We start from the raw sequence: 18,828 nt of genomic DNA on the forward strand, positions 1-18,828 counted from the left end.
GATAGCTGTATCCCCAAGTACTGGGTAGCCAAAAACTACCATTAGATCACCTTAAACCATGGCATAAGTGTGGGTGGTCGAAAGGTAAGAGTTTGGGGGTGAGGCTTCTATAAGCAGATGAAAACACTACAGAGCACTTGTGATGTGAATAACGATGTCTCCAAGGTCCCACAGGCCAAGGTTACAAAAGCATACTCCCCTTAAATCTTGGCTCATTTAAGCAAAAAGATATTCATGAAAAACTAGTGGACAACTGTAGAAACTCTGGCTGTGCAGTCAGTGTTGGAGGCTCAGCGAGCAGGCAGTGCTCAGACAATCTGTGGGGCTGAGCTAGCGCCAGGTTCACTCTGTTGGACACGGTTGCCACCCCTAAATCCACCATGACTTCACCTTGTGCTCACTGATAGTGCCAGACTGCAGGTACCAGAGGTCTCTGCTGGCCTTCGAAAACTGAATGTTTGCATCACTTGTTTCATCTCTAAAGGGAGTCCACATCGCTCCCATGTTTTCTCTTTGGAAAGAAGCATGTGCCAGAAAATGTACCCCTAGGCTGGAACTTTTTTTTTTTTTTTTTTTTTTTTTTGAGGTAGGGTCTCACTCTAGCCTAGGCTGACCTGAAATAATTCACAATGTATTCTTATGCTGGCCTTAAACTCACAGCGATCTTCCTACCTGGGCCTCTCCAGTGAGTGCTGGGACTGAAGGTGTGCACCACCGTGCCTGGCTGGACCTGCATTCTTAATGTGGGGGTGACTTTTATATGGGGAAATTGTTCTAAGTCAGCCTGAGTACACACATGAGTACACATAAATCAGACTGCCATGAACCAAAAACCAGTTCCCCTCAGACACCTTCTGTGCTGGACATATTCTTGTCATTTTCCCAAGCAAATCATCTCAGAATCTGGACCCTGGACTCAGTTTAGCTCTCTGAGTTAATCCCCACAATGTGGCTCACAAGCAGAATCACTGTGCCTCCTGAGTGGTGCAATGCCCTATGCCCGTGCTGCGGTCCTTCACTGGGTCAGGCCCCTTGAAATCTCTTGCCCTCTGGCCAGCTGGCTCTTGTTTCGGGCCCAGATGCTCCACATCAGCTCTTCTCTACCTTGCTCCATGGTAGTCTTTGGAAAAATCTTATTTTTCAGGTTTAAAATCTCTTAGAGGTCCTCCACTGCTCTTAAATTTCACCCCCACCCATAGAACCTTTAGTCCTAATTCTTGTTTACTTTGTGCTTTCCACATGCTCTAACAGCAGAGCTACAAAGTGTTGAGCACATATCAAGTGCCATGCTGGACAGTCCTCACACAATCATCCTAGGCAATGAACACATTCATTTTCCCATTTTACAGAGGAAAGCTGAGAAGCCAGGTGTGTGGCACATGCCTTTAATTCCAGCACTTGGGAGACAGAGGTAGGAGTTTTGCCTTGCCACCCTGAGACTACATAGCGAATTCTAGGTCAGCCTGGGTACAGCAAAACTCTACCTTGAAAATCCCCCCCAACCAAAAAAAAACCCCAAATAAACAAACAACAACCCAGAGGAAAGCTGAGGTCTGTGGGTTGTTCAGGTTCCTGCCTTCAACTAGACTTTTATGTGCTCTGCCTGTATAGAATTCCAGTTGTCCCCTTGTCATGAGGGTATATTCTAAGATCCACCCCTTTGTGTATGCTTTAAATCATAGGTGGTAATGAACTTTTCATAGTCCTTTTTTCTTGTCCATACATGCCTATGACACAGTTTAATTTGTAAATTAGGTATAGTGTGAGATTAGCAATAATAACTAATGTTAATAATGAACTAGAAATAGAATAATTATTACCAGTACTGTGATAAGGTTTATATATGTGTAGCTCTGTCACTGGTCTTTTTTGAGAAGCCCTTTCTTCTCTGTCCTTCCCATGTGCTCCACACTGATCTTAACCTCCACAAGCACCCTCAGCTTTCCCACCAAGCTGCTATCACTTTCTCTCTTTTTTTTTTTTTAAGATTTTTACAATTTTTTTTATTTATTAGAGACAGAGATAAGGAGAGAGAAAGAGAGAGAGAGAATGGGCACACCAGGGCCCCTAGCCACTGCAAATGAACTCCAGACACACGCGCCACCATGTGCATCTGTCTTATATGGGACCTGGAGAATTGAACAGGGATCCTTATAATTCACAGGCATGCGCCTTAACCGCAAAGCCATCTCTCCAGCCCCTACTACCGCTTTCTTGATAGACAGTTTGTCAGTATGTTGGTCAGTCAGGAAGAACCCAAGAGTTGGGATAGTGTCCTGTCTAGTTAGTAGGCCCACTGACTAAAATGCTCTCAAAATGGTCCATGCCAAATTCAGGTTCATCAGTCTTTCCTGTCTCACATAAGCCCACACCTATCAGCAAGGAAATATAAAAAGTCTTGGGTCCCATGGGTGACTATACAGAAGGAGGACCTCCCCCACCCCACCCCACCAGCCATGACTCATGCAGTCTTGTATCAACTTCTCACATGCAAGAAGCTGCTTTCTGGAGCATTTCTCATTGGCCATATTCAGGCCAGCTGATCTAAAAAATACTGTTTGATCCCCTTCTCCCAAAAACATCATGTTCTTTTTGTTCTTTAGGTACGCTTTGAGAAAAAGAGGGAGTTTCTAGAAGATAATGTTGGCTGGAAAGAGAAACCTCTGGATAATACTTCCGCATGGTGGAAGGCTACGTGGCATGGGCTCCCAAGTGCATCCTGCCAGTCAAGCAGTGCATAATAGCTCAATGCTAAGCTTCTAAACCAAAGTGTTTACCTTCTTGTTGCCTTTAAGTTCCACTCCATGGTTTCACTTAATACCACCCTTGGGCAAATAGTTTTCCTTACATTACATCACCTTATGGCTTGATGACGCTGCCTCTGTGCTTCAGGAAGGGGTTTCTCTAGCCTGAGCTCCTTACCAGCACTGTCCTGGAGGGTACTGCCTCCTGGGAGTGCCAATGAAGACCTGTGTGGGCTGCCCACAGTTACCTCACTGGGGAACATATCTGGAGGCACCTTGCTAATTTTGCTAGTCTCTTCAGTCCTCTTACCACAATAAAATGTACAGATATCTAGAAATTCTCTATCCTACTTCAGAAACTAGAACAGGGTAATATAAGGCAAGTGTACATCCTAGAGGTCAGTAGACTCCAAGGTTATGATAAGAAAACCCAAGTCCCCCAACACACCCACTTGTTAGAGACTTGAGTCAAAATATATTCATTCAGGAGCTCTAATGCTGATGGTTGGCAGGGCGAGGCCCTGGAAGTCCACATCCATACCTGTTGGTATAGTGCCTCGTGCCTGGCTGGCTGTTGGCTGGGCTGTATGCCGAAGGCAGCTGCCTGTTGGCAGGGAGGCAGCTGGGTGCTGCATGTGGGACTGTGGTGTGGTGAGGGGAAGGACAGGCCTGTTGACAGTAGCTGGGCTGCTCAGACTTCCACCGCCAGGGTGCATGGTTGTGGCCATTCCCTTGGCCAGCGGAGACCCTCCAAGCACATTATTTCGGGGTGACCCAGTACCTCCTCCAGGAACCCTAAGGAAACAAGCAGAATCAAGCCTGTGAGTGTGCTCAGATGAAACCAGGACCTATACCATGGCAAAACCAGCTCTGACCTGTAGACTCTGAAAGATGAAGATCAAGTGGTCCACAAAGGTCCTAGAACAATGTCAAGTTAGTTGAAGAATATCTGTAAGTCATGCTGAGCAGAAGGGCACCCTTTATAAAAACTTCATAGAGACAACTGCCAAGGTAAACCCTTAGGAAACAGCAAAGCCCTATGGAAAACAGGAATGATTTTAATCAAGTACTTAGTACCAGACCTATTACTCGACTCATAAATGAACTATGTGTAATTTGTAGTAAAGGAGTTAAAAATAATTTCAAGGATAAGGAAGTTATGACAGCATTTCAGTTGGTATCTATCCAACAATCCCAAGAGGTAAAGATGAAGGCACTGAGATGCTAGAATGCGGTCCATCCTGTTTTTCAGAACAGAGCCATTTGACATTTATCAAGCCACTCTATGAGTCACTGATAGTCATTATTTTGTTAGAATATCTTTCACATAGCAAAGAAATTTTCTAGCATGTATATCAAACCTTTTATTTTCGAAAATGACAATAATATATATTACAGCAAAATGATTTTAGATTTTCCAGACAATCTTATAAAGTTATTCAAATATTCAAATAAACTTTGGGGAAAAAAAAGAACCATGTGATTCCAAACACAGCTGGAAAGAATGCCTGACATGGCTTGCCTCACAAGCCTGATGTGTCTGGCACGTGGTGCAGACATGCTGCTCCTTTTACGCAGTGTTACTTTGCTTCTGCTGGGCACTATAAAGGAGTGTCGGAAACACCCTCTCTCTGAAGATGTCAGAGAATTTGGAACTCCATACCAGAAACAAACGTTCTGTCACCCCAAAGGTCTCAAATGGAACCATTTCATGTAAGATGAGCACAACCACTTTGAAAGTGGCCTTTAACCCTTTTCCTCTACATGCATCTGTCTCAATCCTTGCCTTAGCTGCGAGAGTGGAATTTGAGGTTCGGGGGCTTCGGTAGGTTCTGGTTCAGAGGGGTCAGAACACATTATAGTTTTCCAGGGCTGGATACTCTCCAATTCCTGTCCTTTTAGGCTTTCTCTTTTCACACAAGAGGATGCATGGTAGGAGAAGATGGTTATGCCTAACCCTTACCTCTCCTGGACCACAGTTGTCCCATTTTCCTGCAGCCTGCCCTGGGACCTTGGAAAGGGGGAGAGTCCTACAGCACTTAGAGAGGCCCCAGAAGAGGAATCACTGCCAAGGAGCCATGAGTGTCAGGGACCTTCTTCAGCCTCAGAATTATCCTAAAATTAGATTTCAGTGAGTGGCTCTGTCAAAAGGCCAGTCTACTCCATGAATTTAAGACTACTTAGGCAAACTCATGTTTGGTCCCAAACAAATGGGGCTCTGAATTTATGGGTCTCATTTTTGCAAGGCTCTGTTAGCAAGGAGGCAGGCAGCAACAGTGATGCAGTATGGCAGCAGTTTAGCCAGGCCTCCTCCAGCCAGCCCATATTTCCTTAGCACACGCTCACTTGCAACAGCACAGCACCCAGCCCCATTTTAATTTTTAACAAAACCTCCCTGCAGGAGCACAGCTGTGAACTGACTCTAAGTGCTCATTCTCAGCCCCAGAGCACTTTTGAATGACTTGGGTCATGGCTTCAGATTTGCATGTATAGGCTAGGCCTTCCGCTGTCCCTCTGGCATCAGTCTTGAGTTTACAGCTGAGTGGTTTTGACAATTTTCCTAATGCAATGAGGATCACAGGGGTTATCCCAGAGCTGAAGGGATAGCCCTTTGCTTCTGTGAATAAAGACCGAGGTCAGCTTTTACATTTTGCTGTGAGCAGTATGCCCAGCAGGGAAACACAGGCCCCTGAGATCCTTACCCTGGGAGCTCCTGGCAATTCCTCTTCTGAGCAACAAAAGAGGACACTGTGACCTTACAGTACTGTAGTCACCAGAGTTAGATGTGGAAAGATATCTTCACTATGGCCTTCCTGGCTCTGAGTGTCTTCAGAAAACACAGCTTGTTGGAGACAGAGGGGCTCAAGCAACTCATGAAGTGCACAAGCGGAGGTAGTCCAGATCACCCAAAGAATTCTAATTTCATTACTAAAGAGTCTTCTCATAGCAAAGTCCTAATAAGAGGCAGACAGTCCTGTGAACAGAATTTTGATCATAACTTCTTGATTTCTTTGATTTACTCAACCTGCATTTACTGAGTGTCTACCGTATGCAAATAGTATGCAATGAGACCAGAGTGTGAAGCTGGAGATAGCTGCTACGCCCAGGGCTAACAGGCTTCACAAGTCTATGCATGACCAATAATGAGAAGCCCTTTCTGGCTTGGGACATGTGGCATGGCTTGAAAAGGGACACAGGGTAAGTCTTTTCCAACCTTGCATGTGGGCTTAGGACTCAGCTTTCAAGGCTCACTGGATAACAGGAAGAGACAGAAAGCATCCAGAACTGGTATGTGAAGCCACCTAGCTGCTGGAGCTCCTGCTGCTCTGGTTCCCAGCCAGAGCACTTAGTCTGCATTGGGCAAGGGCAGGCAAGCACAGGTAAACTGCGCCACACTAGCAAAGAACCCCACAGGGGTTGTCAGGACCTCATGTCCTAAGCAGCCAGCTCTCTACCCAAGCAGCCAGATTTAGGGGCTTCCTGGAGGTCCGCTGCAACTTGCTTCTCATGCTGGTTCCTGCTGAGAAGGGCCTATCTGAAAGATCTCTCCCCATACACTTTCCTCATTCTTGTATACTGCCTTCCCTGCCTACCAGAAGACCTGGGAAAGCCATTCTCCCCACACCTGTGAGCACCTTCCATGAAGTCCTGGCTTTAGAATACCTGGTAACCCTAAGCCATACACCAATGGTGCATTTGATCTCCCAGGCACCTCCTGAAGCCTCTGGGGCAGGCAAGCATCAGTCTAGCAACTGATGTAAGGCCTATATGTGATTTAACATTTTTTTTTTTCTCTACAATTCTCTTCCAAAACCAGTCAAAACCCAAGGGTTTTATTTGCATGTTCTGCACTGACAGCCAAGAGCAGACCTCTTAGCACAATGGAAAATTCTCAGGCAACTCTGAATTTCCTCTTCAGGGAAGTTTGAAAATTAATTTTTCTGTGTTATAACAGTTATATAAGAGATTTGTGAAATGCCACAAAGTACAAGAAGGAAAAATTTAAATTACCTACAGTGCTATCAGTCAATAACAATTGTGACTTTAAGGCTTGTATCATTTTTCCTCTCCACAGACCTTTTTATGATGTGCTGTATATACATTATACATACATACACACATGCATACTGCACTAATTCTGTTCAAATATGCACATGCTAAACAATCACACATGCTGAATCACACTGCATACACACATATTGTATACAGATATACTGTACCTATACTATGTATACACATGCACATACTACGCCAACACTCAATGGATACACACATCATGACACTTGTATATATAGACACATATGCAAACCAATATGGTGCACATTCTGCATGTACATGTAACACAACTCAACTTACTAGATGTATCTACATGTCTAATAACCACCTCATACACACATTGTGCACATGCGCACCTACATGAGGACACACACTGGATAACATGCACACACTGGGTATTATGTGCACACACTGTCCTCACACACAGCATATATGTACTAGTGACCTTGCTCTTTGGTGACCTGTCCCCCTGCTCAGACACTGTTGCTGCCCAGACTCCAGCTCTTCTTGCTCCCATGCTTATCTCCTGGGTGGCCAGTGTTCACTAACCGAAGTCAAGCAAGCCCAGCTCAGTAGGGAGTCACTCCCCAAGGGAAATTCAAGTGTTCTCATTGCTTCTGGACTGATGAGAACACAGCATGACCTCCAGGGTTTCCACAGCATTAGGGAAATGAAGGCTTTGCTCCCATCTTGCCCAGGCTTCCAGGCCCTCACCTGGAGACAGGTGTCACATAGTTTCCAGGGAACACCCCGGAGACCCCAGTTCTTAGTGAAGCCCCCTTGAACCAGCCGTCCTGGCACTTCTCCAGCACACGGTACATCTCGCCCTTGCGCAGCTCTAGTTCATCATTCTTCTGGGGCTTGTAGGCATAGAGGGCCAGATACCTGTGGGCAGAGGAGGAAGCCAAGGGTCAGTGGATACCTATGAGGGACGGGGAGGATGGCAAGGCAGGCGCTGTGCACACAGAGCTCATCGTTGGATGAATCAACCCAGCAGCAGCAGCTGATGTCTGCTGGGTACTGCAGTTTGTGAAGCCCTCACAACCCCCTTACCTAACTCAATCCTACCACAAACCTGTAAAGCCTGAGGAAAGAGGCAAAGAGTGCTCCTGGTACCCTGGGGCTGTGGGAAGGGCACAGTGCTGTCCTGGCTCACTGGAGGGGCTGTGCAAGAAGCTGTGTGAGTACAGTGGGTGGAGCTCTTTGTTCTGTGTCATAGGAGGGAAGCAGCCAAAGAGGCAGTGATACCCAGGCCCCAGGGTACCTCAGACTTGCACCCTGGGTCTGGTTCCTAGTCCTCACCTTATTTTTCTTTTCTCCATGCTGCCTGCTGTGTGGTACTCTGAGCAAGAGGAACCTTAGGGAAATCCAAATGTGTGCTAAACTAGTCAAGTCTGGGCTTGTTCCCTACAGTTAGGCCTGGTATTCTTGCCTGGTTTATTCAGTCAGCCTGAGCTGGAAGAGAGCTATAGGCCCCTTCCCTAAAGGAGTAGCTCACCTAGGGAATTCCTGACTGTATTCTTCCTAGCAATATCTGTACTGTGACTGGTTGTTTGACTTCTACTTTTCTTTCTTTCTTTCTTTCTTTCTTTCTTTCTTTCTTTCTTTCTTTCTTTCTTTCTTTCTTTCTTTCTTTCTCTCTCTCTCTCTCTCTCTCTCTCTCTCTCTCTCTTTCTTTCTCTTCCTTCCTCCCTCCCTTTTAATTAATTAATTTATTTATTTGAGAGAGAGTAAGAGAGAGAGTGAATGGGCATGCCAGGGCCTCTAGCCACTGTAAATAAATTCCAGATGCATGCACCCCTTGAGCATCTGGTTTATGTGGGTCCTGGAAAGTTGAACTGTGATCTTTTGGCTTTGCAGGCAAATGCCTTAACCACTAAGCCATCTCTCCAACCCTCTTTCTCTTTCTCTTTCTCTTTCTCTCTCTCTTTCTTTCTCTTCCTTCCTCCCTCCCTTATTTCTTTCTCTTTCTCTCTCTCTCTTTCTTTTTTTTTTTTTTTAAGGTAGGATCTCACTGTAGCCCAGGTTGACCTGAAATTCACTGTGTAGTCTCAGGGTGACCTCAAACTCATGCTCCTACTTCTGCCTCCTGAGTGCTGGAATTAAAGCATGTACCACCATGCTAGGCATTTTTTTAAAAAAAAAAAAACTTCTATTTTTCTTTTTTAAATTTTTTTGTTTATTTTTTATTTATTTATTTGAGAGTGACAGAGAGAGAGAGAGAGAGAGAGAGAGAGAGAGAGAGAGAGAGGGAGGGAGAGAGAGAGAGAGAGAATGGGCATGCCAGGGCCTTCAGCCACTGCAAACGAACTCCAGATGTGAGCGCCCCCTTGTGCATCTGGCTAATGTGGGTCCTGGGGAATCGTGCCTTGAACCAGGGTCCTTAGGCTTCACAGGCAAGCACTTACTGCTAAGCCATCTCTCCAGCCCAAAGTTCTATTTTTTTTAAGCATTATTTGCAGATAAACAAACTTGGGCCTATCTTGTTACATACTAAAGATAGCTTGATTTCTACCTTACAGGACAAGTGAGGACTAGATCAACTGGCACAAGTGCTCTGCTCTTCTGGGGGTGGAGAGAACAGCTGGTTTTGAACTACTGCCGCAATTGCATTAGATATTTGTTTACAAGTTTCAGCTAGGAAAGTGGGTAGAGGCTTCATGTCTTAAAAAAGAGGGATCTCACACCAGGCTGGGGACTCAGGAGCCTGCTGACCTTGTCCTGAGGCTGCAAGCTCCTAGAGGATCCTGGGGGACAGCAGCATCTGAGGCTGATAGACTCCCTGAATCCCCAAAGAAACCTCCTGACACTGGGAGGGGTCTTCACAGCAGGCAGAGCAGAAATAGGGCACAGCTTACTAGGTTTTATATAAAAGAGAGTCTAGAACAAAATAAGATTTCTGTTCAGACCAAAGGTTTCCTGGCCTTGAAATCAAATCAAATCTGCCACCCCTTTGAACCTGCTAATTATAGAGTTTTGTTTCTATGTAGTAAGGGCCAAGGCAGAGGAAGGGAACAGAGATGGCAGAGGTCATAAGATCCAACAAGAATGACCCATGGTGTTGTAAAACCTGCCTTCAAGGAAACATAAACTGTGTCCTCCTTCTCTGGTCCTTTGTGTCAGAACAGTCTGACACTGGCCAGAGCAAAATGCCAAGAGGGGTGATGATTCTGTTCTTGAGGTTTGCATGGGTTGCTGAGAGGCTCAAACATCACCAGATAACTATGTTCTTGGTGATGGTGTTCAGGAAGTGGACTAGGGGTTCCCCAGCTACCTAAAGGGAGGATGGTCCAGGACATCCAGCCTATGAAACGAGTCTTGGCGATGCTGATGTTCCCCTCACTACTGGTGCTATGCAGAGCCTGGTGGGTACCCAGGCAAGCTGAGGCCCCACATCTGCACAATGAGCATGTCTGTGGGCTTTTCCTGGCAATCACTGGCTGTAGGACACACCTGCTCCAAGCATGAGCTGCTTGGGCTCACCTCTCTATCATAGAATGGTACCATATAAGTAGTTTGTCGGGCCAGCTTCTGAGCTCTATGCATGTGCAGCCTTGGATCACTGAATGCACAACAGGCCTTTCTTCTCAAGAGCACTGCAACTCTGAATCCATCTACAGCGTGGCTACTCCTTCCAGGACTTCCAGGTTCTCCTTGGAGTGTCCCTTTACTAGTAACATTTTTCCACATGGCTTCTTCCATATAAAGGGGCTCCCAGATAGGGTGACCACCCCAAGAAGGGTGTTAAGAGTTTCAGTTTTTCCTCTTGCTCACTCATCTCCTGCTCTTCTCACCTCATTCCTATGTAGCATGAGGATATTTGGTCAGTTATGTGCCTTTGGCACTGATAACACTTCTAGCAGAGATGCAGCATAGTGTGACAAATAGTTATGTCTCCTCCTTGAGGGGCCTGAGTATAGGTGCAGAGGCCACTACACAAAGAGGCTTGGAGGAAGGAGAGTAGCAAACTTCTCAGGCAGGCATTGTTCCAGGTGTTTTATGAACATGGATGGTATGCAGACTCCTGCCTAAGGACTCTTGTGCCACCATCTAGCTGCAGCTTTCATCTGCCCACAGCCCGATGTGCTGCTCTCTGACTGCAGAGTTTTAACTGATGACTAAAGGCATGGGTAGATTCTCAATATATACTTGTTGAAACAAAGCAAAATATAGGCCTTGGCTTGGAGTCTAAGATTAAAATTGCTTTGCTTGTACATGTGAGAGTGCAAAACCATGAACAAAAGGGACCTATTCTGGCTTGTAGTGTTGCTTCCTGGAACATATGGAGTGATTTCTAGTCACCTACCCATTTGGCATGAGACTGTCCAGAGAGCACAGGATGCAGCAGCCTGGAGACTGCAAGTGTACCTGCACAAACCTGGACACAGTGAGCAGTATCCAGTTAGCATCTCCCTAGCTGGGCACTCATTAATTTATTTCATTTGTTAAGTGTTGGCAGCTGTGATAAAAGTCCACCAACCACTGAAGTGTCTGGCAGCCATTGTTAGTGTTCTGGGGGAGCCACTGCCAAATAGCTGGAGGTCAGTTACATTTATGGGAGTGAGCTGATTATCTTTTATTCAGTATTTTAGGATCCCTAGGTGATTTAGAATAAGGACTTTATGCTTATGTCTAAGCATAAAAGGAATATTTCCATCCTTTTCCTTAAAATTGAAAATGGGGCTGGAAAGATGTCTTGGCAGTTAAGGCACTTGCCTGTAAAGCCAAAGGACCCAGGTTTGATTCCCCAGGACCCACATAAGCCAGATGCACAAGGTGGTGCATGGGTCTGGAATTTGTTTGCATAGGCTGGAGGCTCTGGAGTGCCCATTCATTCTCTCTCTCACTGTCTCTCAAATGAATAAATAAAGACAAAATATTTTGGGCCAAAGAGATGGCTTAGAGGTCAAGGCGCTTGCCTGTGAAGCCTAAGGACCCATGTTCTACTCTCCAGATTCCATGTTAGCCAGATGCATGAAGGTGAGACAAACGCACTGTCACACATGCCCACTAGGTGGCAGAAGCATCTGAAGTTCATTTATAGTAGCTGAGGTCCTGGCACACCAATTCTTTCTCTCTCTCCCTCTCTCTTATTCTCTCTCTCTAAATAATAAGTTTAAAAAAATTAGAAAAAACCTGAAGATGAAGATCATTTATACCAGGGGCTTCAAATTATTTTAAGACCTTTAAGCCAGAAAAATATCCAACATCCCATTCTTCTTAACATTCCGGGCTACATAATTCCGTGAAGAAACAGATGTTGTTGCTAATGAAATAAGGCAGGAAACGGAAAGCTGAAAGATGAACATGGATAAGCTTCCACTGCTATCTTTGTCCACCAGCATTGAGTATGTGGGTATACACTGTGGTGCTAAGTCCAAGCTTACTGGGACTCTCTCACTTACTTCAGTACAGAAGCTGCTGAGAGATACATCATTTCTATCTATAGAAAGATAGATTAGGATTTTTCTGCTACATTAAGCCTCTTCACACAGACCATCTAGCTTCTTAGCAGTGGGAAGGCTGGGCACTTTATTTATCACATGCTCAATGAAACAGCACTCAAGTGCTGAAGCCCAGTGGGGCAGATGAGTCCACTTTAGGTGCCATTACCCTGAGGACTGACATGCCCCTCTTTCCCAGAGCACAGTCACACCTCTGACTTTCCTGGAGAGCTTAGTTATCAAGTGTTAGCTCTGCAAACCCCTGGCACTGTTACAGAACCACAGGTGAGGCAAGGTAAGGGGAGAAGGGCAGAGGTCCATGGTCTTCTGTGTGTCAGACACATGGGCTGACCTAAGCTCCACCTGAGCTCAGAGCTTTTGTAGCTGGGAAACCAAAGCAGGCAAAGCCCAAGAATCTGCCCATGTTACCCCATGTTCAGAGTCAGTTCCAGTCTGTGGCTCAGAAATTCAGCACAGTCCAAGGACATGCATGGCCAGACACCTTAAGAGTCTGAGTGTCCAAGCAAATATAGCAAACGGGAGGCTGGTCTCTGGGTTTGGGACATTGCCACCTAGATCTGAACACAGGCCTTCAGGGAGTGCCAGATAGACCACAGGAGGACACCAATAAACTTGACCTCTTCCTTCTTTGTCTGATAAGCAAGCCTCCCCCTAATCTTTATTTTTCATGTTTGGCCTCTAGGTATGCACTGTGGAAGAACAAAATGGAAATAAGCCTGAGTTCATCTTAAAAAAAAAAATCTGTCTTTTTCTTCTTCTTCCTTCTCTGGGTGCCTCAGAATGGGAACCAAAAGCAGATGGCTGTGCTGCGTGGCTCCTCTGTGTGTGGTGCCTGTGTATCTGGCATACACTTGTGTGGAGCAGAGCGCTGGCCCGGGTTGGGAGTGTGGCACTCTGCATCTGCTTTCCCTTCTGAGTCACTCAAGGGAATGTATCCACAGGTCACAAGGGAAGAGTGCTTTGTACCCAGAGAACAGCTCCTGGCCACCTCCCTCTGCCTGCATCAGCTTTGGAGGTTTCAGCAATCCACCTCTGCACGGCTGACTGCCAGGTTGCTGCTGATAGTCCAGCAGTGCTGCCACTTTCCAGACCTTCACACTTACATCCCTAAGTCAGACCCACACGGGTCAATGTTCCCTACACCGCACACACGTCCTGGAACTAGGGAAGCCTGGTGCACCCGTGGATGACATGGTCCTCACCCCGTGGCTCCCACTCACCCCTTGCTTCAGAAGGCTTTGCAAACTCCACACAGATGTTCATGGGGAGATCAAGGTAGTCTCCCACCACAGCCAGAATAATCAGGCCAGTACCACCTCAGAGATCACCTCTGTCAATGCAGAGGGGCTGGCACTAGAAAGACCTTATTTAAGGTAACGGATTGTTTGGCTAACTCCTTTGCTACCATCTTATAACCTATATGTGGCTTTTGAACCAGTTAGAATCTGACCCACTGTGCAGCTGGTCAAGTGTCAAGGACTGCATGCCAGCCCTGTGTCCTGTGCCTGGTGCCCTGGGGTGGTGTACAAAGACTGGGTGGGGTGGTAGCAGTTGTGACTGGCTGGAGTATCCTGCTTCCTCTGCACCCATGTGCAAGTAGGTGCCACATGCTCTGTTCACTCCCATCACTTGGATCCACAGCAAGCTCTTCACTTGCTGTTGTCGGCAGATTTTCCTTCCGTTCTAATCATGGAATGAGTCAGACTATTTTAGTGTCTCCGCTCATCTCACACCCTTTCTCCTCCAGATGGTGGCTTGCTCACATGTCTTCTCCAGTAAGTGAGGTTTATCTCATTCCTCCTGCCAGGGGTCCTGCCTCTGCTTTTTCCTAAGCTACAGCCACCAGGAGCAGGTTGGGGAAATGTGTGCCCACCCCCAGATTGCTCTCTTCAAGTGATGGCTACTGAATGGCCTCATGAGCAGCAGATAATGGACATATCTGTGTACAAGGAGCCAGTCCAGGAGTATGCTCTACACAAGGTGACAAGAGGTTCTGCTGCTGTGAGGTGATAAGGAGTGGCTGCATGTCTATTGCTATCATGTGTAGATTCCTCTATCCTCTCCTCTTTTGCCCTCCATGCCTAGCTCCATTCCCATGAAGATGACAAGAACCCAGCCTTCCTGTGCTAGGTACCCCACTAATATATGTTCTCATCAACCTTTAGACTCTTGTCCAGTTTCAGCTGTGACTTGAGGAATGGCTTCCAGGACTGAATACTCTTATGTCCCATTATGGCCAGAAAGTTGGCCAAATGAAAGGCAGACAAGTCTGACAGCCAGAGAATTGTAGCATTGCAGAAGAGGAAAGTGTGTGTGTGTGTGTGTGTGTGTGTGTGTGTGTTTGGGGTGGGACATTGTTTCTTTAGAAAAGCCAGGCCTTCATGTACTGGGTATGCAAACTGAGCCCACCACTGTGGGTCACAACAACTGAACTCTGAGGAAATTGGTGCTGTGGAGCCGTTTACAAAGAGATGGAAGACAGCATCCCACCACCAGTGAATGGGCTGACCTACAAAGTCAGCCTTTGCCATCACCAGGGCTTGGGTTTCAAGGCACACAGGATTATGGATGAAAGCAGCTTGTAGAATGCTGTTTTCTGGGTATAACATGGCTATCATCATTTTAATCAGAGCTGCTGTGATTAGCTGCAAGAGACGTTCATAACACAGGGCTTAAAGGAGGAGGTGGTGAGAAGACTCATTAGACCATTCATTCCCTCCTGTACTCCCTTGCTGCTGTATGTAATTCTGCCCCACCTGCACGTGGTTTGGGGAGGTGCTAGACTATATAGGTGATAGAAAGTTACCTGAACAGGGGACTCCATCAGAACAGCTTTTAGGTGATTGTCAAGCATGCTGGGATAGGAATTTTCAGTGATGAAGCTGTTTTGGAGTCTCTCATATTCCTCTCCTGTAAAGTAACCTTTCACACATGCTCCTGTAAGTAAGCCATAAACTCACTGTTTCACCAAGCTAGGCTTGTGCAGAATTGTTCCTTTGGATTGTCATCATTGCCCTATCTGGAGTGAATGGACATTTGTTCATGTCTCCCCAGGAAAGTTAATGTGGCAGGGGCCACTAGAGTTATTCCATTGCTGACCTCCATAACGGCTTCATCTGGACCCTTGCCTGGAGCTCCAAGGCCATCATTCCTACATACTCCTGGCTGCACAGCTGTGTAGTTTCTGTAAATACAGCTTATCTCATGTTCAAATTTAGATTTTTGAACATGACTTACAGCTGCTGTTTTGGGAAGAACAGTCAGGTAAGAAACAGTTGTGCCCTGTCCAGATTCTTTGAGCCAAATATCATCAATGGGTCAGGTGAGTCCCCTGCTTAATAAACTTATGAGGTCAATCTTGTTGTGCTACCCAAGAATAGCATAAAAATGTGATCTTAGTGGTCAAGTTTTCAAGTCGTTGCAGCATGTATATTGCTGCAACATGTGAGATTTCTACGCCAGTGTGGATGTACAAGCTTGTTTTTCCTGGCTTCTTACAAGCCTTGATTCATTTATTGCTCAGACCACCAATGTTACCTGCAGACCCATCTCCACCCAAGTTGGCTACTCCAGGGACATTATCTGATACATTACTCTCCTGTCCTACTACTCAGGTGAAAATCTCAAGTTAAACAGTGGCAATATGCCCTAAGGGTGAGGTAGAGAAGGAGAAAGGAGAGAGCTACATGTCCTGGTGAACTTCTTTTCATGTCAGAAGGGTGCTGGGAAGGAAGAGGACCCTTCATGTTCTGTGTCAAAGTGAAGGAACACTGAGGAAATGAAGGTGTGTCTACAGTTGAGGCCTCAATAATATATCAAAATAGTCATTGCTCTTAGGTCTCAAAGGCAGAGCAACCTTCTCTGTTGGCTCATTCTGACACATAAGATCTGGAGCTCTCTATATCCAGAAGGGGGTTGACTTTGGTTCTCAGAGAAAAGTAGGAAGCTGTTGGGAGTCTAGGCATAGGTATTCAGATGTCAGGTGGGAATGCCACAATAAATCTAGTCATATCACACTGCCTGTGCCCTACCTCTCATGCTAGATACCCTATGGATAAGGGTCTTCTTCCTTGGAAATGTTGTCTTGCATCTGGTTCTTCACAGCATCCTTCTCACTCACCTCCTGACTTGGAATGAAGCCACAGGAGAAGACACAGGAGCATGGTCAGAGAAAGGACAGCTATCCCTCATATCTATAGGGACTGGTCCCAGGATACCCTGACTGCTAAATGCTCAATTCTTATCTAGAATGACAATGCATTTGTGCATAACCTGTGCACATCCTCCTGTATACGTCAATGGAGATGACTTAAAAATACTGACTACAATGTCTATATATCACTTCATGCATGTAGATGCTGCAGAGAGCTTGGTGCATGACAAATTCAATTTCTACTTTTAGGCATTTTCTGGGATTTCCTCTTGAATATTTTCCTTACATGGGTGATTGAACTCAAAGAGAGACGAACCTTAAAATGTGGTAAAGTTGACTGACTATACCCTATGTCTACTGTTAGCAAAAACTTAAATTTTAACCCAGAGACTAATCTGGAACATAGCATACTAATCTATGTTCATGTGAGGAAGCCAGGGAAACTTTGGATACAATTCAGATTTCTTTTATTAAGGTTTTTAATCATGTAGATGGGCACGAAAGAGAAAGGTGTTCAAAACTTTCTTATTCACAACAAATCTAACATTTGGACTTGCCCTAAGGAACTAGGTGAGAGTACACCTGAGTGGTTAAGCTGCTTCCAGCAAACCTTTTGAATTTGGATTACTTTTTTGTCCAAAAGCATTTTTTTTTCCTCTTGAAATGTATTCCATTGTGCCACCACACAGGTTTTGAGTGTCCCACTGACTCACCTTGATTGATGGAACTTTCTGTCTTTATCCTTTTGTTTGCCACATTCATCTACTCCACCTTAAAAATCCATTCCAGAGACTGAACTCATTGCCAAATTAAACAGCATTCTTCAGAAAGCTTTTAAATAAGAATTTTTAAACTGCACATATCTTTTAAAAGCTGTAATTTAGCAGAGCAAATTTCCTCAACCAGATAAGTGCCTCACTTCCTAGCAGTGATTCATGTGGTTATATTTGGGGCCGGCATGCAGCTGGCTGGCCTTGGGTTGCATTAATGGCAGTTCACTACTTCTGAGCAGGCAGTACCAAGCTGCTACCCAGGTTCTCAAGGCTTCCCCAGCTGCTGCCACACCCTCAGGCCACGACAGACCTCAGCAGCCTATAGGCCCACTTCAAGACATGTCTGGCTCTCTTCTTCATAGACCAGTGCCTATGATGTCAAATATTTTGAACTTTCCTTCTTCTCATAACTGTCCTAGGGACAATGATTTAAAGGACCTTGTTAGGCTTTTGTTTTCTTTTCCTTTTGGGAATCATTACCAGATGAACATAATTATACAAACCAGCTAGTAGTCAACTGAAAATCTGCTAGGTAGAAACCGTTTTGTAAACATCAGTGTGTGTGTGTGCGTGTGTGTGTGCGCGCGCGTGTGTGTGTGTGTGTGTGGCCAAAGCTGAAACATGACACTACAACAAACAGGAGGGGTAGCTCACACGTTGAGGGGCAGCTGGACTTTGGGAGATGTGCCCTGTTCTCCAGCCACTGTGGCAGCTTGCTGGATGGCCGTGGGGATGGGTCCAGCTGAGGAGGAGTCCTGGAAAGAGACAAGAGGACACAGGAGTAAGGTGAGGGGAGATTCCATCTGAGGAGGAGAAATGGTCAGGTCAGGCTGGCACCGGCAGCCCGTTTGTGCTCCCTCGGTGCTCTGCCTTCTCCAGCTCTCCTACACTCACCTTGGTTGCTTGCTAATAACATTGTTCTGGCCCTCTCTAGGGAGGCTGGTGGGGCAGGACACTTGTCTCAAGGCAGCTTCAAACAGCCCTTTCTGAATATGGTTAAGATGGGATACGGCCAAGTTGTAGGCCTGGCTTTATCCTTATAACTTTATTCTTGTGTTGAAAAGAAAATCCAGACAAAGCCTTTCATAATAAAAAAACATGATTTTATTTAAAAACTGAACATTAACTTCTAAACAGGTGATGAGACAGTGTTAAGATAACCAGAGTTTACATAACACATCATCTTCCATTCTACTATGCACCCTGTAAATCTCAAGGTTTCAAGGGCTCCTTATGTAGGGCATGGCTTGAGTGATGATCCAACTTGAGGTGGTACCTTCCAAGTGTTGGGTATGTGTTGACTTCTCCAGGACTAAGGGCAGAGGAATCTGGGAGGCATGACGGTCTTGACAATGAAATACATACACAGAGAATTTTTAGACTTTAAAGGAAAGTTAGCAACATAGAAAAAATGCTAACAAAATGAATGAGACAATCATTAATATAAATGGCAAAAAGTCAGCAACATGGAGCTGGGCATGGTGGTGCATGCCTTTAATCCCAGCACTTGGGAGGCACAGGCAGGAGGAGCGTCATGAGTTTGAGGCCATCCTAAGACTATAAGACTATATAGTGGGTCACTATATATATATATATATATATATAGTGACCCACTATATAGTCTTATTATATAGTCC

General features: G+C 45.6%; 1 protein-coding gene across 2 annotated transcripts in view; it reads right to left on the minus strand.

Moving 5' to 3' along the window:
- Sh3rf3 (SH3 domain containing ring finger 3) overlaps positions 1–18,828 on the minus strand; it is a 335,504-nt gene that overhangs the window by 49,767 nt on the left and 266,909 nt on the right. For both annotated transcript variants that reach the window (XM_045147152.1, XM_004651809.2), the window contains 3 exons: positions 17,846–17,946; positions 7,515–7,685; positions 3,286–3,539 (listed from right to left, as the gene is read on the minus strand). In XM_045147152.1, coding sequence (XP_045003087.1) covers positions 3,286–3,539; positions 7,515–7,685; positions 17,846–17,946 — 526 coding nt within the window. The remainder of the gene's footprint in view (positions 1–3,285; positions 3,540–7,514; positions 7,686–17,845; positions 17,947–18,828) is intronic.

This window comes from Jaculus jaculus, chromosome 4, assembly GCF_020740685.1.
Source record: "Jaculus jaculus isolate mJacJac1 chromosome 4, mJacJac1.mat.Y.cur, whole genome shotgun sequence".
NCBI lineage: Eukaryota > Metazoa > Chordata > Mammalia > Rodentia > Dipodidae > Jaculus > Jaculus jaculus.